The sequence below is a fragment of the Poromitra crassiceps genome (assembly GCF_964638095.1).
Source record: "Poromitra crassiceps genome assembly, chromosome: 1".
Taxonomy (NCBI): Eukaryota; Metazoa; Chordata; class Actinopteri; order Beryciformes; family Melamphaidae; genus Poromitra; species Poromitra crassiceps.
This window is the reverse complement of record NC_139623.1, coordinates 38,642,034-38,666,435: the sequence shown is the minus strand read 5'-3', so window position 1 is coordinate 38,666,435 and position 24,402 is coordinate 38,642,034. Positions and strand designations below refer to the sequence as shown.

Sequence of the window (24,402 nt, the reverse complement as noted above, 5' to 3'; positions counted from 1 at the left end):
CGGCTAGCAGCTGGTTATAATCCAGATTTCACTGCATGTTTAGAAGGGGCTATTATGTGTGAGGAGCAAACACGGTTGTTATGGTTTGTTTGGCTCAGTACAAAAGCCCTTTTTGAAAGGTGTGAAAGAGGCATTCTACTTGCCATGCACACACAAACAAACAGAGGATCAGATCCCCAAAAAAGGGGCCTTTTCAAAGGTGTGGTGCAAAGCTAGAGGCTAGCTAGTTTTCAAACTTTTTTTTTTTTTACACTGATTGTGCTTTGAAAAGCGCTTGCGCTTCGAAACTATTACCAGCAGCTGAAGATGGGAGGGAGCACGGTGTGAACTATTTTTGGGGGAAAGTGTAGCCAAAGCAATGACAAGCCAGCTGTGTTTCCACAGCTTGATGTTGGGCGGAGGAGAAAGCGGCAGTGATTAGACTTAGCTGGCTCCATTCAAACTCAAGTTTACAGAAACAACTTCCTTGGCTTAGAAATGAGCTCCCTGAAGGGAATATATGACGTTATGTTTTGTAAGTAAAACTGTATTTACAAGTCTATTACTGTATGCTGTGCTGTGATGCAGGGTTTCCCAAACTTAACCTAAAAGGAACACCATGGAAATCAACTTGGAAAACTCCCCGCTAAGGTTTTGTCCCATGAAATATTTTGCATTTAGAATAAGTACGGAAATTCATAATTGTCTCTACTAAAGGTGGGATAACAGTGAACACTAAATTATTCATCATTTGGCTGTGGACACCCTACCCTCTCAAGGACCGCTGATGGTCCCTGAAGCCCACTTTGGGAACCACTACATATCACCATATATTTTCCTATAGTGTGTTTGTTGTTGAGTAAAAGGCTGTTTCATTTGTATAGATTTGAACTGCACTACAGTCAGGCCAGCTTCTCAACGTGGGGTCCGCTAGGAGTCCTAGAGGGGGTTCCAGGGGGTCCCCAGCAAATTGATTAATTGTTAAACTTCATTATTTAATCCACCAGATTATAGAATGCAGAAGAATGACTGTTTTTATCATAGTTTCACTGTTATGTATCTACAGTACACAGATACTCATGGAATTCTGGACAAAACAGGAATTTTTAGACAAAAACTCATCAAATGGGGGTCTGTGTGGATCTAATGTGGACTATGAGAATCACTGTTGTTAGGCTAGCAGGGAAGCATACAGTTGCAGAACTGTCCAAAAACGTGAAAATGCTTATTTGTGTGCAGCTTAATGCACAGTGAAGTTAGTGTACTACGTTATAGCATGGGATATAGTATTCACAACAGTGATAATCAGATAGTTTTCCCTAAGCAGCTTGACTCATTCCAGTCAAACCACACTGGATCAACTGAATAGGTTTTCCCTGTCTGCAGTGAGAGTGAGGTGAAGCAACAGTTTGCTAGCGTTAGCAAAGCAATGCTAATTAAAAGAAAGCATAGCTAGTTTTGTTTACCTCTGCTGTCCGTAGCGAGGGCGGTTTCTTCAAAGCTTGTTTGAAGGAAGTTTCCATCGCTCCCGTCATTTTCATAACTTCTTAAAACCGGGCTCAAAATCCGCCGCAGGAACTCCAAACGCACTCCCCGGTTTAGTTAATCTCACTTTCACGTCTCCGACCAGCCACACACTCACATCCCCGGTGCTCTTTACCTCGCCCAGCCGAGCATGGGATGGAGTTTAGCGGGACTGTGGGAGCTCGAGCTCCTTCACCAGGCAAACCCACTTTAGCTACTGCGGGAAAGAGTCGACACCGTTAAAACGAGGGAGAAAATCTGTGCTGTGGGACTTGTTGTCATGGTTTATCCTGTACTTTGGTGATGCGAAAGTTATCCAGCTCGGTAGCTAGTAGTTGATTCCAGTAGTTCAGATTTTTAGATAGATCCCTCCTCCAACCGACCGACCGACCGACTGACTGGAGAGTTGACGTTGACGACATCTGTCTGGCACACAGGCTGCCTGCTGCTGCGTTCAGGTGCTGTCGGAAAGTTCAGAAGTAAAATAACATAGTAAAAAAAAAAAAAAAAAAAAGTAAAATGCAGTGCAATACAGGAGAATCACAGAGTAAAAAGCAGTAGGCCTACAGAAATAGGAAAAAAAAAAAAGTTTCGTCAGCTAGCTACATTAGATCAGCTGATCTAAAAAAAGACACTGTACTATTAAAAGACATACTATTAAAAAGAAAAACATAACAAGAGAAGTAAAGTTGTGTGACAAGCTTCAAAGTGTGTTTGCTGGTGTTAGTGAGTGCAGATGGGATCTTAGTTTCTGTTTAAAACCTACCCTCCCATGGATGGAGGAAATATTTACTGGCAGACAATTCCAGGACATTATAGATCTGTATGTGACAGTTTTCTTCATAAAGTTGGTTTTGGGTCTAGGCAAAGTCAACTGACCCCTGCTCGCCCCTCTGGTGGAGTGTGTGTGTGAGTACATGAGCTAAAAATTATGCTGTCGAAGAGAACGCCAGGAGTTTGGGTATGCAGAGCCAGATTAACACCCCCAGGGGCCCCTGGGCACTGAAGCTCCCAGGGGCCCCCCTAACCACCCCCCTTATGCTTATGATGTTTGGATGTTTTTTAGCCATATTTAGAGGAATATCTCATTTTAAATTAACATTAGTATTATACTGTTATGTCATTATTCAGTTTCTGAGATTCAGTTTCTCACTCACTCATAGGCGATTCTAGGCTTTGCAAACAGGTAGCACCAGCAGGATAAAAATATTAGTCTGACTGGGGGGTTTCTAGGGGGGCAGTGCCCCCCCTGGACAAAGACATTTTGTACATTTTAAAGTAAAATGCATGAATCTGATGCACTCTGAGAGCAAAAGGAAGAGGCTAATCTTCACATTAATATCCTCTTCACTGTGCTGTGGCTTTACAATGATGAAAAAATAATTGTCTAATAAACACAGGTGCAAGCAAAACACTAATGAGGGTTTCCAAATTCCAATCATGGAGAAAAAAGACCCTGTGAGAAGGGTCTACTACTGTCCCAACTCCCAGGCTATGTAAATAGCCTACAGTAAGCAACACATGTGACTAAAGTGTGTAGGCTACAATAAAACAGAACAGACAGGTGGCTGATATGGGATTCATGGCTTCTGTTCAGATATCAAATGCATGGCATGTTTGTGCCTTCCAACCATAGCATTAAAGTTAGTCAATCTTTTGTAGTAGAACAATGTACTAATAGCTTATACTGAAGTAGAACCATACTGTAACTGTAGTAGGCTACATTACTGGTTCATTTGAACAAAACATTAAGAATAAGGGCAGCTTATGGAATTTATAAATGTCCTTTGTAACAGCAGTGTAGAGAAATATCTGCAAATGACATCTCAAAGACAGGATGCTGTTGAGAAATATTTGAGGCTGTCTTCAATTGTGCTAAAACAACATTGGTAAGCTTTGTACAAAGAAGATACTGTTGCATTCATATTGGTATCCTATTTTATGGTTAAGTAGCCTATATTTGCACGCTATTGGTATTGTTATATATATATTTTTTTTTACTGGGAGTAGCCTACTCACGAGTCTCTCAGGCTGCATTAGTGTTGTTAAGTTAAGTTAACAAGCAGCTGGGTGCCAGCCGTGGCTCTCTCTCCCTCCCCCGCTCTCATGTCTCGTCTCTCTCTCTCTCTCTCTCTCTCTCTCTCTCTCTCTCTCTCTCTCTGTCTCTCTCTCCCTCTCTGTCTCTCTCTCTCTCTTTATCTCTCTTTCCCTCTCTATCGGCCTCGGTCTCTCGCGCTCTATCTCGCACAAATGGGGGACATCTAAATAGTTTATTACGTAGAAATAAAATAAAAAAATCATCTGGCCAGTAGGGGTTGCACGTGCTTCCGGTGCACCAACGTATACTTGCCAGTGCACTCACTTTCATGTCACCACCTGCTCTCCCTTTAGGTCGTTTTACACTACAACAGACAGCAACAGAGGCAGAAACACTGAAATTATTTAGTCTTATATTTTATTATCTTATTATTATAAACCAAACCTCAAAAATAGACATTTTCAACCAGTCTCTCTCCCTCCGACGAGTTCCCTCCTGCTTCAAAGCAGCGACAATCATCCCCATTTCCAAGCAGCAGAAAGTGACCAGCCTCAATGACTGGCGCCCAATAGCCCTCACGCCAATAGCCAGCAAGTGCTTGGAAAAGCTGGTCATATCACAGATCCGCCCCACACTCCCCCCGGACCACGACCCGCTACAATTTGCATACCGCCCCAACAGGAGCACAGCAGATGCAGTAGCACACGTGCTCCACACCGCCCTGTCCCACCTGGAGGGGAAGGACACCTATGTAAGAATGCTGTTCGTGGACTACAGCTCAGCATTCAACACCATAGTACCCTCCAGGCTGGTACACAAGCTCAAGGACCTGGGACTAAACACAGCAATGTGCGACTGGATCCTGGATTTCCTGACAGACCGCCGCCAGGTGGTGAGGGTGGGCAACCTCACCTCCTCCCCACTGACCATCAGCATAGGAGCGCCCCAGGGGTGCGTCTCCAGCCCCTCCGACCTCTACACCCACGACTGCGTGGCGACTCAAACTTCGAACACCATCGTGAAGTTTGCAGACGACACAGCAGTCGTGGGGCTGATCTCGGGGGGCGACGAGACGGCCTACAGAGAGGAGGTGGGGGCCCTGGAACAATGGTGCCAGGACAACCACCTCTCTCTGAACGTCTCCAAGACCATGAGATCATTGTAGACTACAGGAGGGGGGGGGGGGGGCACACACCCCCCAATCACCATCAACGGCACAGTGGTGGAAAGGGTGGACAGCTTCAAGTACCTGGGAGTCAACATCCACCAGGACCTGACTTGGGCCGGCCACACCGCCACTGTTGTCAAAAAGGCCCAACAGCGAATACACGGACTCAGGCGCCTGAAGAAATTTGTGCTAAGGCCAGAAATCCTTACGGACTTCTACAGAGGCACCATTGAAAGCCTGCTGACTGGCTGCTTCACCACCTGGTACGGGAACTGTACCACCATGGACCGCAGGGCGCTACGGAGAGTGAGACGCGTGGCCCAGCACGTAACAGGATGTGAGTTGCCAGATCTGCATGAACTGTATAAACAGCGGTGCCTCAGGAGGTCCCTGAAGATCATCAAAGACACAAACCATCCCCACAACAGCCTGTTCTCCCTGCTACCCTCAGGGAGAAGATACAGGGTTCCGAAAGCACGCACAAATCGCTTGAGGAACAGTTTCTTCCCGCAGGCCACGAGACTCCTTAACATACACAAATAGTGTAGTAGCCGTACTGTACCGTACTGTAGCTGCTACCATTACGTATGTCTAATGTTTAATTGTATGTTTAATAAGGAATATGCTATTTGCACCTGTATGTCAAATACGCCGAATTTAAAACGCTGAGTTTAATTGTATATTTAATAAGGAATATGCTATTTGCACCTGTATGTCAAATACGCCGAATTTAAAATGTTTAAGCACGTCTAAAGTATGCTCATGACATGTGCACCTATGTGCAGTGAATATGCCACTGTCTCTGACTTGTCTTATCACTATACTGCCTTATTGCTTGTTGTGTCTCTTGTTGTTTTTGCACTCATATGCCCTGTTATATTTGTACTATGTTGTGAACGGAGTCCACAGCACAAGAATTTCACACGTGATACTTGTACCATGGAGTGACAATAAAAATCTTGAATCTTGAAATAACATGCTTTGCTCATAGTCTTCAACTAAACCCTAAATATCGCAGTATAAAACACATAAAACAAATTGTAATCATATAAAACACATTTTAATCATATATATATATTTTTTTAATTGACATTACATTTCCAATACAAAACAGCAGAGGGTGCCGCAGCACCACAAGCACCCCCACTTCCTGCGTTAACTTAACTTAACTTATAAGACTAAATCATCAGACTTAATCTTCTTGGAAACAAATTTTATTTTGTCCTGATTGGTCTTAGATTTGTGTCATAGTTCTGTGGAGCCCAACATGATGCCGACCCAAAAATTTTTTTTTTTGAGGGCCCCTTCACACCGAGGGCCCCTGGGCACCTGCCCAGGTTGCCCTATGGTTAATCTGGCCTTGTTTATGAATAACTTTGTGAAAATGTACAAGTAGGATAGATGATAGTCTCTGCTCAACAGTAAGCCATGTGAGACGTGTATGCATTTCAGCTACGCCTACGCTAGACCTAGGGGAGCACCCAAGGACCAGCCTAGCTGCCTTGTTTTGTGCAACTTGTAATTTTTCAAGAAGACCTTTAGCTGCGGATGACCATACAGAGCAGTAGTCCAAATGACACAGAACCAATGAGGAAACAATTTGGCGAAGTGCCGATGATGTAACAAATAATGCACATTTCCTAGTGATTGCAACAGCTCTACCCATTTTCGCGACCACTTTATTGATGTGATCAGACCATGACAATGTGCAGTCGAGCCAGAGTCCTAGAAGTTTTACTGTTTTTACTTGCTTTATAATTTGATCATCTATCAGTATGTTAATTTTAGGATTCTGTGATAATCTATAATTAATTAGAGCCAAAAATTATGCACATTGTTTTTGATATATTGAGTATAAGTTTATTTGCCTTTATCCAATTATATATAATACTTAGCTCGCTAGACAGAACATGGTTAAGTTCAGTACATGTGTGAGCCGCATAATAAATAGTAGAATCGTCTGCATACATTGTCAAACTTGCCTTACTGATTGCATATGGCATATCATTTGTGAAGATGGAGAAGAGGAGAGGGCCAAGACAACTCCCTTGTGGGACCCCCGCACAGGGTCCTACTGCTAGATAGTGCCCCATTAAAATAGACTCTCTGTGACCTGGTCGACACTGACCCACTGAATTGCAGATGATAACACGCAAGTTTAGATGTTAAAATGTCATGGTAGATCACATCAAATGCTGCGCTGAAATCAAGTAGAACAGAACCAACGAGCTTTGAGCTTTCAAAAGAGGTGAGCCAACTATCACACATTTGAGTCATGGCGGTACAGGTGGAATGACCAGGTTTATATGCGTGTTGGAACACAGTTGTGTTGTGGAAATGTGGGATTTACGACCAGAGCTGCAAAGTTTTTATTATTTCGTTTCTTTTCTTTTCTTTTCTTTTCTTTCTTTTTTTTGAGAACGTGACAGATACAAACAAGACTATAATCTCAAATTAATTAACTTGAATATAATATAGTAATGAAAATCTATATAAATTTGGCAATGTGGGCTCTCTCCGTTTCAGTGATGTCATGAATGGCATACCATCACTAGTCATTGTGCATTGTGACATCACACACACTAATGACATCAGTCTTATGACATCACTGATGATGTCATCAGTGATGTCATAAGACAGATTACAATTACAAGATTGCAATTACACATCTGACCTAACTAGTATGACATGTGGGGTGCCTCAAGGATCCATTATGGGGCCCGTTCTTTTCAACCTTTATATGCTCCCTCTAGGCCTAATTATGCAAAAAAACAAAATAGCCTATCATAACTACGCAGACGACACTCAGCTGCTCTTTCCTCAGCTGACTATGCTCCCATAGAATCATTGTGCCAGTGCATTGACCAAATAAATAACTGGATGTGCTAGAATTTCCTACAGCTAAACAAAGACAAAACAGAGGTGATCGTCTTCGGTCCCAAAGAACAAAGGCTTAAAATCACTGCACGCCTTGAGTCTTGATCCCTGAAGCCAAAGGATCAAGTCAAAAATCTCGGCGTTATCATTGATTCCGATCTCAACTTTAACTCCCACATTAAGTCAATCAGAAAATCAGCTTTTTATCATCTTAAAAATATAGCAAGAATTAGGGGCTACATGTCCAGACAGGATCTAGAAAAACTAATTCACGCCTTCATCTATAGTAGGTTAGACTACTGCAATAGCCTTTTCTCTGGTCTCTCCAAAAAATAACTTAGGCAACTTCAGCTCATTCAGAATGCTGCTGCTAGAGTTCTAACAAAGACTAAGAAAGCTGATCATATCACTCCAGTTCTTAAGACCTTACACTGGTTGCCAGTGTGTCATAGAATAGATTTTAAAATACTGTTACTAGTCTACAAATCACTTAACGGCCTAGGCCCAAAATACATCGCTGAATTGCTCCCACGCTACGAACCATCTAGACCTCTCAGGTCAGCAGGGTCCGGCTTACTAACTGTCCCTAGGATCAAATCAAATCATGGGAAGGCCGCATTCACCCATTATGCTTCTGCTAGCTGGAACAAACTGCCTGAAGACCTGAGATCTGCCCCAACTTTACTTACTTTTAAAAATAGACTAAAGACTTTTATGTTTACCGTCACTTTTAACTGCTGACAGCTGTTTTTTAGGAGATATGTGTGGCCTATAAAGGTTCGAGTCCAACTATTATAAAGGTATGGACATTTTTCCAATCATGTGTGTGTAATCATGTTTCTTATATAGTCATGATGTTGGGGGATTTAATATAGAAAAATTGATTTATTCTATTATGCAAACCCAATGAGTCCTCTGTAAGTTTTTAGCTCTTTTTGTAACTGCTGCGCCTGTCACTTAATGCACTTTTTATGCTCTTTCTTAAAGTTCTGTTGTGATGCTTATGTCCATTTTATTCTCTTATTTTATTCTTTTATTTTCTTGTGTCCACCATTTTATGTGAAGCACTTTGAATTGCCCCCGTGTATGAAATGTGCTATACAAATAAACTTGACTTGACTTCAAAGTATCTTATTGGCCCAATATTAGCTCCATATACAACAGAGGTCAAGTAGGCTAAGTGATATTAACAGTAATGCACACACTGACATGATTTGAACGCTCATTCCTCCTGAGATTGCATAACTGTGGTTTTACAGTATCTCCTGTGGAGGAGGAGGTGGAGTCACAAACAGTCATGTACTGTATAGTAGTGTGGTTTTACAGTATCTCCTGTGGAGGGTGGAGTCACAGTCATGTACTGTATAGTAGTGGTGAGTTCAAAAGTGGGTAAGTGATGTCATCCAGTTGGAGATCACCATAAGGAAAACTAGCATGGTAAGCTACCCTCTTATAGTTTGCATCTGTTTGAAGCTTATTTTGTTTTGTATAGTTTCAATTTGTTCAATAAGTAGAAGGTATGCAGCAAATAATGGAGACAAATCAATGAGACTTCTCAAGTGGGATAGCCCTCACTACTTAAAGGGGAAGTTACATTTATACATGACAATCCTCTAATCTTGGACAGTTTAATCAGCATTTATTTAAAAAAAAAAGTAATAAGTAAATCTCCCATGAAGCTGAAATTGAGAGACCAAAGCCTGTAAATGTGATAAGTCAAGACCCAGAGCATAGTGGCTTCACACTAATGCTTGTTTGAAGTATCCCATGTAAATAGCTTTTGATTCAGTCTAGTGCCGATCCAACACACGTATGAAGCAGAAACTGTGCTCATATCCCCAGTGAAGGCAGTTTCTAGAGCAGCAAGTGTTTGTCATGAATTCCTGGATCTGAATTAGACTTCTTGGATCTGTCCTTTCTAGTTTTTGTAAATAGTGTTTTATACTCACACAGAATAATTCCAGGAAATAAAGTGGATTTTTCTTACCCCCCTCCCTCTTTCCTCTGATTCTTTGACAAAAAACATTCACAGAGACGCTGAAATTCATGACATCGGCATCTTTATTGCACAACATTCCCATAAAATTGGGAAAGGAATAATAATTCGAGGAGACAATATTCTTAAAGACAATCTGTACAAATAAATGGAAATAAACTTGAGTATGTACAATTTACATGAACCGTTACGCACACAGTGGACTACTAAATAATTTATTCATATATAAAGAGGGAAAGCAGATATAAAGTCATACCTTTTTAAACAATGGCGGGCGGTTGTACAAAAAGTAGGCTGATATAGCGGGGCATCTTCCATACAGTAACAAGCATATATATATATATATATTCTCCAGAAGTCTCTGATGCATTCATGCCACATGTCCATTAAGACTCTGGTTATATTCAGGGTGCGATTTGGGTAAAAAAAGAAAAGAAAACCCGACTGTAGGGGTGATTTTTTTTTTTACAGAGACCGTCTAGTTCATCCTGCATTTTCCAGCAATAAAAGCAAGCATACACATTAAACATATACTGTATACATGTTTCTCAGCAAGCACTGTTACATACAGTATTTGAAAGAGGGAGCGAGAAGTCTAAGCAGCGTTCCAATGTGAAAATATAATGGGTTGAAATTCATCACGAAAACCAGAAACCAGGTTAAATCTGGTTGAGCAGAGTTAATGGACTCATTGTTGAGTTCATACTTTCATATCTTCGTTTGCAATTCCCAGTTAAGGGGAAGGGAAATGTACTAGCATATTAGTACAATGGGAACGTACTGAAGCTCCAGGGTTCCTCTGTTTTTTCAAGGTGTAGGCTACAAGAGGAAATATTGGGTGCAGCAGCAGTCACTTTTGGCTGCTACAGAGAGAATACACATTAATTTCCAGCAGCTTCAACACAATCAGCGGCTGGCTTTCATTAATAATAATAATAATAATAAAAAAGGAGGGGTCTGACTCGCCCCAGCAGAGATTAAAATTCCTCTTCATAGGGGCAGGGAATCCAAAAGCGTAAGGTAGGAAAGCAAAACTAGTATTCCTGCCATTCCACCAGCAAATCGCACCCTGGTTACGTGGCATAACCTCACACATCATCATCACACACAGATCAAGGTCATGAAAGAAATCAAAGTATAAGTGGTGCTATACCGTAGTATTCTGTTTAGCATGATCCGCTATTTTGCAAATAAAAACGTCCTCCAAACACAGGAGAATGTTTGAAAATCTAGTGTGTAAAAGATACTTGTTTTAACCCACTGTAATGCAGACGTTCCTCCTCTTCAATATTTGATGCAAAATGTCAAAAGCCGTAAACATCGTATGGGGGCGAAAGCTATAAAAGTGTGAAAATATTTCAGCATTTTGGTTTTAAAATAGATGTAGATAATGCATGTTTGAGCTTTTTCCCATAGTATAAAGAAAGGGACCCTTCTCCATCACATTCTGAAGCAAAAATATGTTGTTTTTCTTTGTCCAATGATCATCTTAAAAAGGAATAAAACAACCGGTCTTCCCTTTTCTTTTCACAAAGAACACAGCATAGAGTCTGCACACAGTTCACACTGACATTCCTCTGATTAAAGTAGCATCAAAAGTATACCTCAGGGTTTTCTATGGGGTGGTTGTAAATGTGTGTAGTATCGACTCCCCTTACTAAGATCTGAGGTAGTGCTGTACCTATGATAAGAATGTCAAAGCCACTTTTAGCCATTTCAAAACCAGTTTGTAGAGAACTAAAAAGCACTGTGTGCATCAATTAAGCCTACAAATTAAGCCCCACTTGGCCCGAAAAATAGGCTTTAAAGTCCGAATTTATGGAGGCGTGCATCGTAAAAAAGAAGAAGAAAAAAACAACTCATTGAGATATCTCAGGGAAAGTTAGCTTGTAAACAAATACATGAAGATACACAAAATAACAATTGCCATAAGTGAGATTGATGTCCTCAATGAAATTTACTATAAAGTAAATAAAAATGTCCATCCCATTCCTTAAAAAGGCAATTATTTCTTCCTATGACTGGGTTTAAGATTGTACAGAAAGAAAGAAAGAAAGAAAGAAAGAAAGAAAGAAAGAAAGAAAGAAAGAAAGAAAGCAGTAGAAATGAAATCCATTGTTGTTATAGATCTTACATTTTCATTCTCAACTGGAAAAGTTAATAAAGTCTTTGGCTTTTGTGACCAAAAGAAAAAAGAATGAGTCCTGTTTTAAAAGAAACATTCAAAAACAGGAGCAGGTCATTTCAGGGATGCTTCAGTCGTCAGCAGAGCCTCACTCCTTCAGTGGGACTGTGGTCTCTGACTCCCCCTGGTGGTACATACTCAGTATTGCACCAAACCCAGCAACAGCAGCAGCCAGCACCAGCTCTCTGAGGAGAGGAGGTGCCGGCGGTGGCCTTGGTCCAAGAGACGCACTCTGCGAAGCCCCGACTCAGCCTCAACACACAGGTCAGGCAGCCATGTTGGGGCAGTTGTGCAGGAGCTTGGGTGCCCATTTTGGGGCCAGAGCGGTACCGCCCGGGTCTGACTGGTTTTCCACAGGTGATGTCACAGTCTCATAGCAAGATCTGGGCCACGTAGGGAGAGTGAGTGCTAGCCACCGCTGCCAACAGGGGAAGGTCGCTGGACTCGATTCTAGAAGGATAAAAGAGCCAAAATCAGAATAGGATACACTCACACAAGTAAACACGTGTCCAGTCAAAAGTTTGGACACACCACATTCTTCGTCATTCGTTTTGGAATAATAGTAAAGACATCAAAACTATGAATTAACACATGGAATTATGATGTGTTACCCCCTAGTTACACACTTTTATTTATATATATATATTAGAGATGGGAATAGATTAATTTTTTTAATCTAGATTAATCTAGATTAATCCTGGTCATTAATCTAGATGAATCTAGATTAAAATGGGTCATTTGAAGTCTGTCGAAGCCATTCAAAATATGTGTGTGCAACATAAATAATGACTAGAAGTAAGTCCTTGTGAACAGGTTTCTGTTTATTCAATTCAACTTGAATAGCCAGTAGGTATTTAAAGGTAAGAAACCAGCAGGTTACACACATGGTTTGTCTTCATCTGGACAAAGTTCTATCCTCAACTACCTGGAATGAACACCAGAGGGTATAAGAACAACAACCCACATTTCTGGGATCAATAATATTAAACTGGCATTAAACTGTCAGTAGCTGTGTTTCCATTACAGTTTTTCGCAAAATAATTGCGATATTTCTACAACTTCGACCATGTACCATGTACTTGTAGGCGTTTCCATTGAAGTTGAGTTTGGTCTGATGCGCGCACACCTGAACGCAATTCCCCATTACCAGCAGCTGCCACAGTGATTACGCACGGGGATCTGCCCATATCCCGTCCCCTGCATGCTCAAATCTAACCAATGGTCAATGCAAATCACAACATGAAGTTACAACGCATATAAACGAGCCTGATTATCAATTCAAAAGAAAATGAGTCGCAAAATGTTGCTGGCTGCGGTGAATGCGAGCGCGACAGAGGAAAAAAGGTAGCCTATACAACTGGTCCGATTTAGACATTTCAGAATGTTGTGTAGGCTATTATAACATTGCACCTGAAACGTGTGTAATGTATTACTCACAGTCACTGTATTCACTTCACTGAATACTGAATACTGAAGTGACTTCAGTCAGGAGCACCGCACCGGTGTGTGCTTTTCCAAAGGAGAAGACGGGTCACATGACGTGCAAATGCGGAAAATCTGTTTCCATTACACTTTTGCGATAAACTGCTATATCGACACGTCTGAAAAACCACCTCATGAGAGCGGCAGACATAAATGTCCGCGCTTACATACCTGTTCCATTCTAAAGTGATAATCATCATGGCCTGCTCAATATAAGTGGACCCTGCTACCAGACAACTTTGAGAATAGATTAACGGCGATAATTTTTTTATCGCGCGTTAAGAGTCTCGCGTTAACGCAGCCGTTAATGGCGTTAACGATCCCATCTATAATATATATATATATATATTTAAGCAATATAGCACTCGAGCTGCGTGGTGTTGTGGAATATATCCCGCTGATAAGCTGTTATCCCACGAGGCCGGTTTCCAAGTATAATAATATAATAATAATAATACTATAAGTCCGACTGGCATGGTATTCTGATAGAGTCAGTTGAAACACTACTGTAAGGCGGGACCGCAAGAACGTGCGGGTGATTTGATTGGATCGTTCTGGAGACTGAAGTTGACATTGGCCAATCCTGGCGCTTGCTGAGAAGCTGAGAGCTTTCTGGAAAGCCGACAGGCAGCTCGAGCGCAGCGCTGCATTCTCAGCGCTTGCTGAGAAGCTGAGTGCTTTCTGCAAAGCCCGACACCAACTAACGTTACGGGGTTAAATGCGGGGTTAACAGCCTTTTTTTTGCAAAGAAGACATTAGCCCGCATTTATTCTTGTACAAAACATAATTTTCTGCGAAGTATTAGTAAAGTTATAAGCGAAGATCGATTCACAAGGATCTGACAGCTGTCTCCGCCATTTTTTTTCTTCTACGTTGTCATTTGAGGTAAGCCTTATTATTACTCTCTTAGTAAGAGAGTTGCCATGGCAACTCAATAACCCATGGCCATGGGACTCGGTTACGGGATTTATACAATGGCTGTGAACCAATCGGATTGCTTGATTTGAGAGAGCCGTTTTATAAACATATGTAAGGGTTAATGCACGACGAGGTGTACATTATCACTTTTTAAGGGACGACGCGAGAGGTGTGAACCGTCCGAGGCGAAGCCGAGGATGGTTGCCTCCGCGAAGTCCCTTAAAAAGTGATAATGTACACCTCGAAGTGCATTAACCCGCTTATACCATGGTCACTTGCCAACAAAACAATAAGACCAGTCATTTATATTTCCATGTGTAATAAATAAAGCAATCTAAATGGCTAAATGTCTGTAAATCAGTCTTCCACGAAATAAAATAGTCCCTCCCAACTCCACCACCCTCCGTTTTAAAGCCGACTCAAACGTTAACTTTATCACAGGAATGCAGGTTTAACGATGTTTTGCGTTCTACATTAAATGAAGACATTACCGTTTGGCTGCTTGCTTTATTTTGTATGATAGATACGTATTGGCCAAGTATATTAACATTTAAGAGCGAAGAGTTTCAGGAAGTGAAACAGTGCAGCGGGGGCTCGCACTGCGTGTGCTGTATGTGGTGAAATGCAGCTCTCTCTCTCTCTCTCTCTCTCTCAAAGGGCTCGCCTCCGCTCGTGCACTAGCCGAGGGAAATCTCCTCTTTGTCGCCGAGAAGAGCCTGGTGACGCGAGGTTAAAAATCTCCGAAACGAAAATCAAAATTGTAAATAAGAGTTATTTTTGATAAACTGAGCACACAGGGGTGATTTAAATACTTACTTTGACCGAGTCAATTTTTTTCTCAACATCCAAAATTGTCATATTAACCCTTAACGGGGGTATAGAGCTCAAACAGCTCTCTTGATACCACTGTGAAACTATGGCGCATTGATATGAACGGTGAACAGACAATTTAGCTAGGTGTCCATTATCACTGTACAATATCACAAAATAATGGACACCTTGCAGCCAATCAGAATCGAGTATTCACCCAGACCATGGTATAAATATACATATATACCGTAAATTCCGGACTATAAGCCGCGGCTTTTTTCCCGTTTTTTGGCCCCTGCGGCTTATATAACGGTGCGTCTTATCTATGGATTTTTTCAGAAAAAAAAAAAAAAAAAAAAAAAAATCTCTCTTTTTTAGCACTCTTTCTAACTATAAATCCACTTCTGTTTTAATTTCCTCTCTTGCCCTCTTTTCACCACACCGCGGACACTGTGTGCACTGTAAAAATAAACAACGGTGGTGTTGTGTTATGTTGTTTTGTTGAAATGTTACGGTAATACGGTAAATGGGAGCTTCCTCAAACAGCCATCTCTTTCCCGACAATCCCCTCTGTGCGTGACCACTTACATATGGTAATTACGGTAAGCAAACGGCCACAAGCCCATCAACTCCCTCCCCCGACTACCAGGAGAAAATCACAAACTTCGGCGAATTCACACAAAGGAAGATCAAGGAATATTCCATCGAACCGGAGCAGATCATAAATATGGATGAAGTGCCTTTGACGTTCGACCTGCCACTCACTCGGACTGTTAACAAGAAGCGCCCTGGAGGATTCTTTCACCAAAAAAAAGCTTTGCTCGTTCTCGACAGCATGAGAACGAGCAGTAGATGATCATGAGGTGGTTTTTCAGACGTGTCGATATAGCAGTTTATCGCAAAAGTGTAATGGAAACACATTTTTCGCATTTGCACGTCATGTGACCCATATTATCCCTTGGAAAAGGAGCGGAAAATAAGTTTGGTAAGTAAGGTTCGATAGCCGTGTCAAAACCTCCGCAGCAAGTGGAAAACTTTGAAGCAACGCTACCTAGCAGAAAGACGAGTGTTGTGCAAAAGCGTAGCCGGGCAAATTAGATAATGTTTAATGGCAGAAATCGGTCCATGGTGACAGCAGGCTGCCTGTGTGCGCGCATTTGGCACAGCGGCGAGATGAGAGGATGAAAAGCACACACTGGTGCGGTGGTGCTGTCTGAAGTGAATACAGTGACTGTGAGTAGGCTAATACATTGCACACGTTTCAGGTGCAATTATAGAACCAAATCAGCCTTTTCCCCCCTCCATCTCTAAATCGGACCAGTTGTAGGCTATTAGGCTACCTTTTTTCCTCTGCCTGTCGCGCTGACTGCATTCACGCAGCCAGCAACATTTTGCGACTCATTTTCTTTTGAATTGATAATCAGGCTCGTTTATATGCATTGTAACTTCATGTTGGGATTTCCATTGACCATTGGTTGGATTTGAGCATGCAGGGGACGGGATATGGGGCAGATCCCCGTGCGTAATCACTGTGGCAGCTGCTGCAACGGGGAATCACTCAAACGCAACTTCAATGGAAACGCCTACAAGTCGCAATTGTACATTGTCGAAGTTGTAGAAATATCGCAATTCTTTTGCGAAAAACTGTAATGGAAACACAGCTATAGATGAAGAGGAGTTCGTTGGTTTTGAGTGACAATGAAGGAGAGAGGAGAGTGGTTGACGAAGCCACCCTGAACCTGTTCGTTTCCGACACTGAAGATGAGGACTTTGGTGGTTTCAGTACGCAGGAAGAAGAGGAAGACGAGCATTAGTGACTTGACTTCTCTGGTTACAGGTTTGCTGCACATATAGCCTATTGTTGTGTGATTTTGTCTGGGGATTAGTGACCTGACTTTTGTTTTGTTTTGTTGAAATGTTAATAAATGGGAGCTTCCCCAAACAGCCATCGCTTTCCCGACATTCCTCTCTGTGCACGAACCCTTTCATATGGTAATTAAACATCAAAACACCCGCGGCTTATAGACCGGTGCGGCTTATAGAAGAAAAAAATAGTCAATTTTGGTCCCGCGGCTTATACACCGGTGCGTCTTATAGTCCGGAATTTACGGTATATATTATGCGTGGGCTGCAGTTATAACCGTGCTGACCGCGGATATCCCGCCCCGCGGGCCGGCCAGATCATAAAAATTAACATTCTGATTAATAGCGGATGGGTTGCGGGCGGTTGAAACGATGTATCATTATGAGGAAAAATAATATTAATTACGTTCTCTAGTCTATGAACGTATTTTAAGCTAAATTTTTCGTCAGGCACATTCTTAGTCGCCTATTGTAAATCCCCCAAAGGACCCACGGCCGTAAACCAAACAATACAGCCATGTGCTAGGCTCCACTCGTCCATATATGGTCAATGATGTCACCCTCAAGGTCTCTGCTGAAGACGTGTTTGAAGAGAAGACGCGTTCGTATTTTCCCATACAATGAGGCAATCCAGTAAACTAAACTTAAAGCTATAGCGTTAGCCGTGTAAGCTACATAAGGGCAAGTGGTGGACTGGACATACAGCATGGAAGTTTATTTGGAGTCTTGGATTGCAGCGATTGCACCAACGGCAGCAGAAACCGTAAGTTTGCTCCTTTTATAGCGTTTTAAAGCGTTTACAGCGTCGGGTGCATGGCGGGCGCGGATCTATAAATAGTATGAAATAATTTGCGCGGATTTATGGCGGGCGGACGGTTCATGCATACACGCGGATTAGGATGGCATAAAAGCTCATCCGCGCAAAGCGCTTTACAATCAGTAGGTAGTCTACATTCACCCATTCATACACCAATGGCGGCAGGCTACCACACAGGGTGCCTACACACCATCGGGAGCAAGGAGGGTTAAGTGTCTTGCCCAAGGACACAACGACAGCAGCTGGGAGGGAGCGGGGATCGAACCGCCAGCCCTAGCGTCATTGGCCGACCCGCTCTACCTCCTGAGCTAAAGCCGCCCCATCTCTAATATATATATATATATATATATATATATAAATAAAAGTGTTAAATCAAAACTATCTTATATTTTAGATTCTTTAAAATTCGTTGCCTTGATAGAAATGCTTTGGAAAGAAATCATACATAGGCATCAACTTTCACATTTCACATTTGTCTTCAGAATTTCTGCATGACTTTCGGACAACTGCTTACCCTAGGACCATGCCCAGCTCTTTGACATGGACTCGAGTCTGGCCCTTCAAATACTCAGCCAGCATCTTGCTCTTGAAGTAGATCTCCTGCAGGCGGTCCTCAAGGTGCATTATACACTGGGACAGAGATGAGAAAGATACATGGTTGGTAACGGAGGAGAATCAATGTGGTGATTATCATGTTGAGGTAAGCAATTTATAATGTGGGATGTGACCAAGTCAACCCCCCAAAAAAGAGGAATACAACAGAGGGTCCAGAGAATACAAATCTGCATGAAAAATGAATAGGACACAGATATATTCAATTTGGTGGAAGCTTTGGACCATAGCATCTTACAATATCATGAATGCAACTATTTAATGTGGATTACCTCAATTGGAATTGAAAAAAAAAAAAAAAAAATGCCCCATACCCTAAAACTCTATAATAGGTGAGTGCATTTCAGACTAGACCAGAGGTATCAAATTCAAACTTACTGAGGGCCATGCTGAGGGTTGTGAATAAATTCAGGGGGCGGACATTCATTAGAATGATTTATATTTTTTCAAGAAGTAATTAAGTAATTAATTAAATAAATAATACTGCATGCATGCATGCACAGTTCAAATAGTATGGTTTTTCCATATCTGTGGGTAATTCACACCAGCAAGTAGGCTTTTTTTTCAAGTAGGCTACTGAACAATAGTTTTTGGGTCACAGTCTCGGTTTTGTGCGCAAACAGAAAAATGCTACTAGTATGCTACACATTTTCTTCTTTATTTTTGCGTATTAGCAAAAATAAAAAATTCCATTCAGACACATTTCAGTAGTCATACACTACACTGACTACAGTATATGACTGGTGTATTGTATAATACAAAACACAGAATAAATAAAACAGCTCGAACACTGCATGGGCTCCAGTGAAAATATTTATTGCACCGTTGGTAACGTTTCGAGCAGACTGCTCTTCATCAGACAAAAGGACAGAGTGAGACGCCATCTTAAATACCCACATGGTCAAGTCACATGACTCAGTCACATGACAGTCACATTACAGTACAAGTGAAATCAATAGTACATGTGAAGTGAAGCAGCCAAAAACCAGCCAAAAACCACTGGTTTTTGGCTGCTTATATTGCACCGTGTATAGGACACATACAGGACACATAGAGACTGTATTGATTTCACTTGTAATGTTATATGTATTTTTCTACTCTCTACTTTGTATACTCCACTGTCACATGACTGTCAACTCATGTGACTCAGTCATGTGACTTGACTATATGGGTATTTAAGATGGCGTCTCACTCTGTCCTATTGTCTGTTGAAGAGCAGTCTGCTCGAAACGTTACCAACGGTGCAATAAATATTTTCACTGGAGCCCATGCGAGCTGTTTTATTTAGGGATGCACGATATGGAATTTTTCAACCGATACGATAACCGATAAATATATGCTTCTCCTGGCCGATAACCGATACAATAACCGATAATTATTATAATAAAAAAATATATATATAAAAAAAGTACCTGTATTTTATGCACACCTGGGGTTAAAAAAAAGGCAGATGTAGTGAGCATAGCTCTGGCCTAACCAAATCTAACTGACATCACTGTGAACACAAAACAAAGAAAACTTCTGTTGATTGTTTTAATAAAGTGTATCACTCAATTATAGTCAATACAAAAATAAAGGCTTTTATAGAACGGGAAGCCAATGACTGCTTAGTCTGCAGATAAAACACAATGACAAAAGGCATAATAATTTAGACTTTTATTGCCATGTTATGTTGACTGATGCTTTTTATGTAGCCTAATGTGCGCGACTGCACCTTTGTGTTCCTTATTATTGGCTCTGTTAGATGGCTCTGTCCAGCAGCTAGCTCAACTGTAAAGTCCCTTTGTTATAGTGGGACTCCCGGCTAGCACGGTTAGCTTAACGTTAGCGTGTTGTTTTTTGGAGTTAAATACACAATCCCTGGATGTTTCATTTCGGGTAAAGGGGTTTCCATTATGTTTACACCAGCTCTATGAGTATGAAGTGCTTTTGTTGCATGGGAGCAGCCATGTTTGGCCGTCGCAGCTGTGATGTCACGGAAAAAGGCCATTATCGGAATAAAAATAATAACGCAAAATGGCCATATCGGCCGACCATTTATCGGTCGGATAATTATCGTGCATCCCTAGTTTTATTTATTCACTGTTCCAGCTCACAGCTGTCAGACCTGCTGAAGAAATGTACGAGAGGGCACGGAAAGGAGACGAAAACCAAAACCAGAAAGGCTGCAAATATTTGACAATGAACGTCCCCACTGGTGATAGGTTTGCTGGAAAGCATCGGCGAGAGACTGCTGTTTTTTCCACTGACTTTTCACTGTGTTAACATTACCTGCTCGCCTGCCAGCTGCTTCCAAACAGCGCGGTGGGGCAGCGAATATGCGCAAAAGTGAAAGTGGATCAAGCAGACAGTCATTTTCTGCTGACTGTCGCCACACCGCCCATTTGTAAAAAATAAGACAGCGCTTCATCAAACTGCTGCCTCGCGATTCCGCTTGTGTTCTGATTCAGCAGTGCACTCTAGCCTCTGTGAAATCCTACACAAGTGTTATTGGCTCATTTGCATACTTAACAGTGATTGGATATTTACTCACGGGGAAAGGTTTTTTCCTACAAGAGAAAGCTGAGAGAGAGAGCGAGAGAGAGAGACGACTAGAGAGTCGCCAACGTAAATGTATAGGCACGGGTCACAATAAATTGGTTGTCAGAATCTATTGGCCGGCCTGATTAAAAGTCATGGAGTGCCGTGTCCGGCCCGCGGGCCTTTGTTATTGACACATGTGGGCTAGACTATCTTGTACAATCAGTCCTTAAAGTCGAAATGAACCGGAACGGAATGCAATAGCGTGAGCGTCGGAGACTGAAAACAAATCTTGTCTGAGATGACAGGGTTGAGAGGCGGACCATATACGGCAGTGATCCTCACTATTTCTTCGATGAGAGCCGCACTGGCAGGACAAAGTCAATAGGAGAGCCACTTTTACCGCAAAACACCAAAAGCCACCCCAACCAAGCACATCTGCCTACCATTTTTTGGTGTTTTATTGTTTTACACACACACACACACACACACACACACACACACACACACACACACACACACACACACACACACACACACACACACACACGTTTCCCCCAGAAAATCTTTCAGGCCTGGAGGGATTTCGAAACGTACCCCGACCGCAACGGTGGGGGCCATCACTGGCGACGCTAAAGTTTTAGCTAACCTGTTCACATCTATGTTCGCAATGGCATCCCAAGTATCATCATACTATTATGGGATGCGATGCGAACAGTTGTATTATGGGATGTGCGTTTCCCAGGCAACGACACACGTTGACACGTTTTGGAACAATACTCCTAAAAGCAAAATGCTTATTGTTTTGAATGATTTGGCACCTTCTATTACTGTCAACACCAGTATTGTTGTATTGTAGTAATATGCCATGAAGGTTTATTGAAATTTTGGGAAGAGCAAGAGGGGGGGGGGGGGGGGGGGGGGAATCCAATTTTTTTTTTTTTTTGCAATTTCTTAGAGCCGCCAACTAAAGCTTCGAGAGCCGCGCAATGAGGAAATAGGATATACGGTGTCGATGATTTGATTTGACAATTCTGGGGACTGCCTTTGGCATTGGCCAATCCTGGCGTGTTCCACCCCAAAATCGAGTGGGATCCAGCGTGTTGTTGTGCTACGCAAGTGGGATCCGCAGAGTACCAGGCAGCCAGCTGCTTCTCGGCGGAACGAATGGACAATCCGATGCATGGGTGCTGCCCGCCCGCCTGGAATCTCCGAGGGGCGACCAGGCTCTCAGGCGCGCGCCATTATCGCTATTGCGGTAAATACAATATTCCTGGAATGCGAGATTTAACGAGCCAGTTACATTTCTTTGCATTCTTAGAAATTACCGTTTTCTTTATTGTGTAGATCAACATACAATTGACTAAGTTAGTAGCTAGTTTATGGGATAGGAATTCTGCCAGATGACAGGCACTAGGCGCCATTTTCTCCTTCATTTGGAGGAGAAAATTATCCTGAAATGAATATATGATTGACAGCTGCCATGTCGTGATATGATTGGTTGAAATGGGGTAGAAATTTGATAGCAAACTGTAGATTACCGTTATGAATGAAATCTTGAAAAATTAACTTTTGATGTGAAAAAGTGTGAAAAACTAAAAAGACATTTGATTTTTGTGATTTTGTTTTGCATACATGATTAAATAGGTGCACTGCATACCCAGGTATATGAACTAAAATAAGAGAAAAGTCATTTTTGGGTTCAGCTCGACTTTAAAGTAGAAGACCATGGAACTGTTTCTTTACACCAAAGTGTAAATAAAGTGCTCAAAAGATGACTGGCCCGCTATGCAACTTATTATTGTGGTTGTTGGTAGGCAAGCACAATCTTGGAATCTCTCATACTTATTTTTATTTATTATATTTTCTTCTGGTCAAAAGTTGTGTTCGCCATTTCTCCTACAGTTCAAAAGTTGTGTTTGCCATTTCTCCTACAGTTTTCACACTACATAGACAGGTGAGACGTCAAAACGTGCGGCTCATTGAGGAATCGTGCGCATTTGCATTGCTAAGAGTTTCGTTGGACGCTTTCCGTGAGATTTTTTCCCCCATTCACTTGAATGGGGAAGCTAGGAGGAAGCTAAGAAGCTCTAGCTCAGAAACCATAAGACCTGCCACTACCAAACTTCGTAGGTAGGTTCACAGAGTCACCTTTTACTATGTGTGGGAAAGTTACACTAGTTGACCAGATGGTGGCGCGCCCTCTTTACGTTTTGGTCCATAACTTTTGAACCGTAGCATCTACAATCAAACTTCTTTTTTCCCTGGATTCCTGGGGTCATTCCGCATCTGCTGATATAGGCGGGGCCGCGTTGATACCAGCGGTGGAAATGGGCCATTCTACTCTGGCCTAAAAAGTTACACCAATTGACCTCACGATGGCGCTATAGCTGCCCTCTTTACGTTTTGGTTCATAAGTTTGGAACCGTAGCTTCTACGATCAAAATTCTTTCTGCCCTGGTTTCCTTGGCTCCTCCCGCTTCTACTCACATAGGCCCGCCCATAACTACTTAGTATACCCTAGCAACGATCTACGAACGCCCTATACCGATCAGCTGAAAACACCATAGCATCCAGTTAATACACCCTGGCAACCGCCTAAACACGTCCTAGCTACACATTGCCGATTGGGGCTGTATTTATACTGGATGGGAGGGCGGGGTCTAAAGCAGGGGCGTTGCAAGGGGCGGAGCATCGCGCCACAGCAAGCACAATTAAATTTGCTTTAGCAAATTTAGCCCGTTCTAGTTCTACTTGCTTCATAAATACGAACATACTTGCGTCGCAAATATTCTAGAAGCAGCTATGAGGGGTGTAACGTACAAAGTTGGGCGAGAGGTTGAGTTTGTAGAGCTGGTGTGTGGACTGCAGTAAGCTGGAGACCAGGCTGGACACCAGCACCTCCTTCCCCAGCTTGGTGGCGTCTGTAGGCCGTCTCTGGCTGCTGGCCAAATGCACGGTCCACTTGTCTGTGTCTGCTATAATGCACACTGCCTCCGCTATGGGCTCATCCAACACTGGATGCTATGCAAACGAGACAGAATATTCATTTCAGACAATACAGCAGATACAAAAAAAAGGGGAAAAAGGTTTATAAAAAAATTGTGAGAGAACATTCAAAGGAAGGAGAATACAATTATTTCTGTCCAAAATACCTTCAACTTGTGAATTATGTGCAATCTGATCCAATATTTAGTATTCTATATCTCCACTGACAGGTGGAAAAAGCTCCCTACTGAATAGAACACTTCAATCCATTACCTGCACAGCATGGCTCAATTCTGCCATGAGGTCCTGCCGTAACTTCTCGTCGCTGGGCATCCCATGCAGTACAAAGTCTGGCACGTAGGTGGGGCAGTAGCCTCCAAACAGAGACCGACCAAAGTTGGCAATGCTTGGCTTGGAGTAGTTCTCCACCAACTTTGACCTGTTAATGGAAAATATGGCATGAGATTTTTTTTAATCAAAACTTTTTCTCTCCAGATTTTTCTCCCATTTTCTCCCCAATTGTACTTGGCCAATTCTTCCTGCTGCCCCGGTCGTTGCTCCACCCCCTCTGCCGATCTGGGGAGAGATGTAGACTACAGTAGCACAAGACATGCTTCCTCTGATA

General features: G+C 42.2%; 2 protein-coding genes across 2 annotated transcripts in view; both read right to left on the bottom strand.

Moving 5' to 3' along the window:
* The window catches only part of rapgef6 (Rap guanine nucleotide exchange factor (GEF) 6), a gene marked incomplete at its 5' end in the record, with an annotated part of 403,897 nt that extends 402,377 nt beyond the window's left edge, over nt 1-1,520 (bottom strand). Inside the window, 1 exon segment of the mRNA XM_083643176.1 lies at nt 1,446-1,520. Coding sequence (XP_083499302.1) covers nt 1,446-1,520 — 75 coding nt within the window.
* Nucleotides 1,521-12,098: 10,578 nt separating this feature from the next.
* Nucleotides 12,099-24,402, bottom strand: part of fnip1 (folliculin interacting protein 1) — a 114,226-nt gene continuing 101,922 nt past the window's right edge. The window contains exons 15-18 of the mRNA XM_083643286.1: nt 24,051-24,216; nt 23,613-23,813; nt 18,172-18,287; nt 12,099-12,217 (exon numbers count right to left, since the gene is read on the bottom strand). Of these exons, the coding sequence (XP_083499412.1) occupies nt 12,139-12,217; nt 18,172-18,287; nt 23,613-23,813; nt 24,051-24,216 (562 nt within the window). The 3' untranslated portion in view covers nt 12,099-12,138. The remainder of the gene's footprint in view (nt 12,218-18,171; nt 18,288-23,612; nt 23,814-24,050; nt 24,217-24,402) is intronic.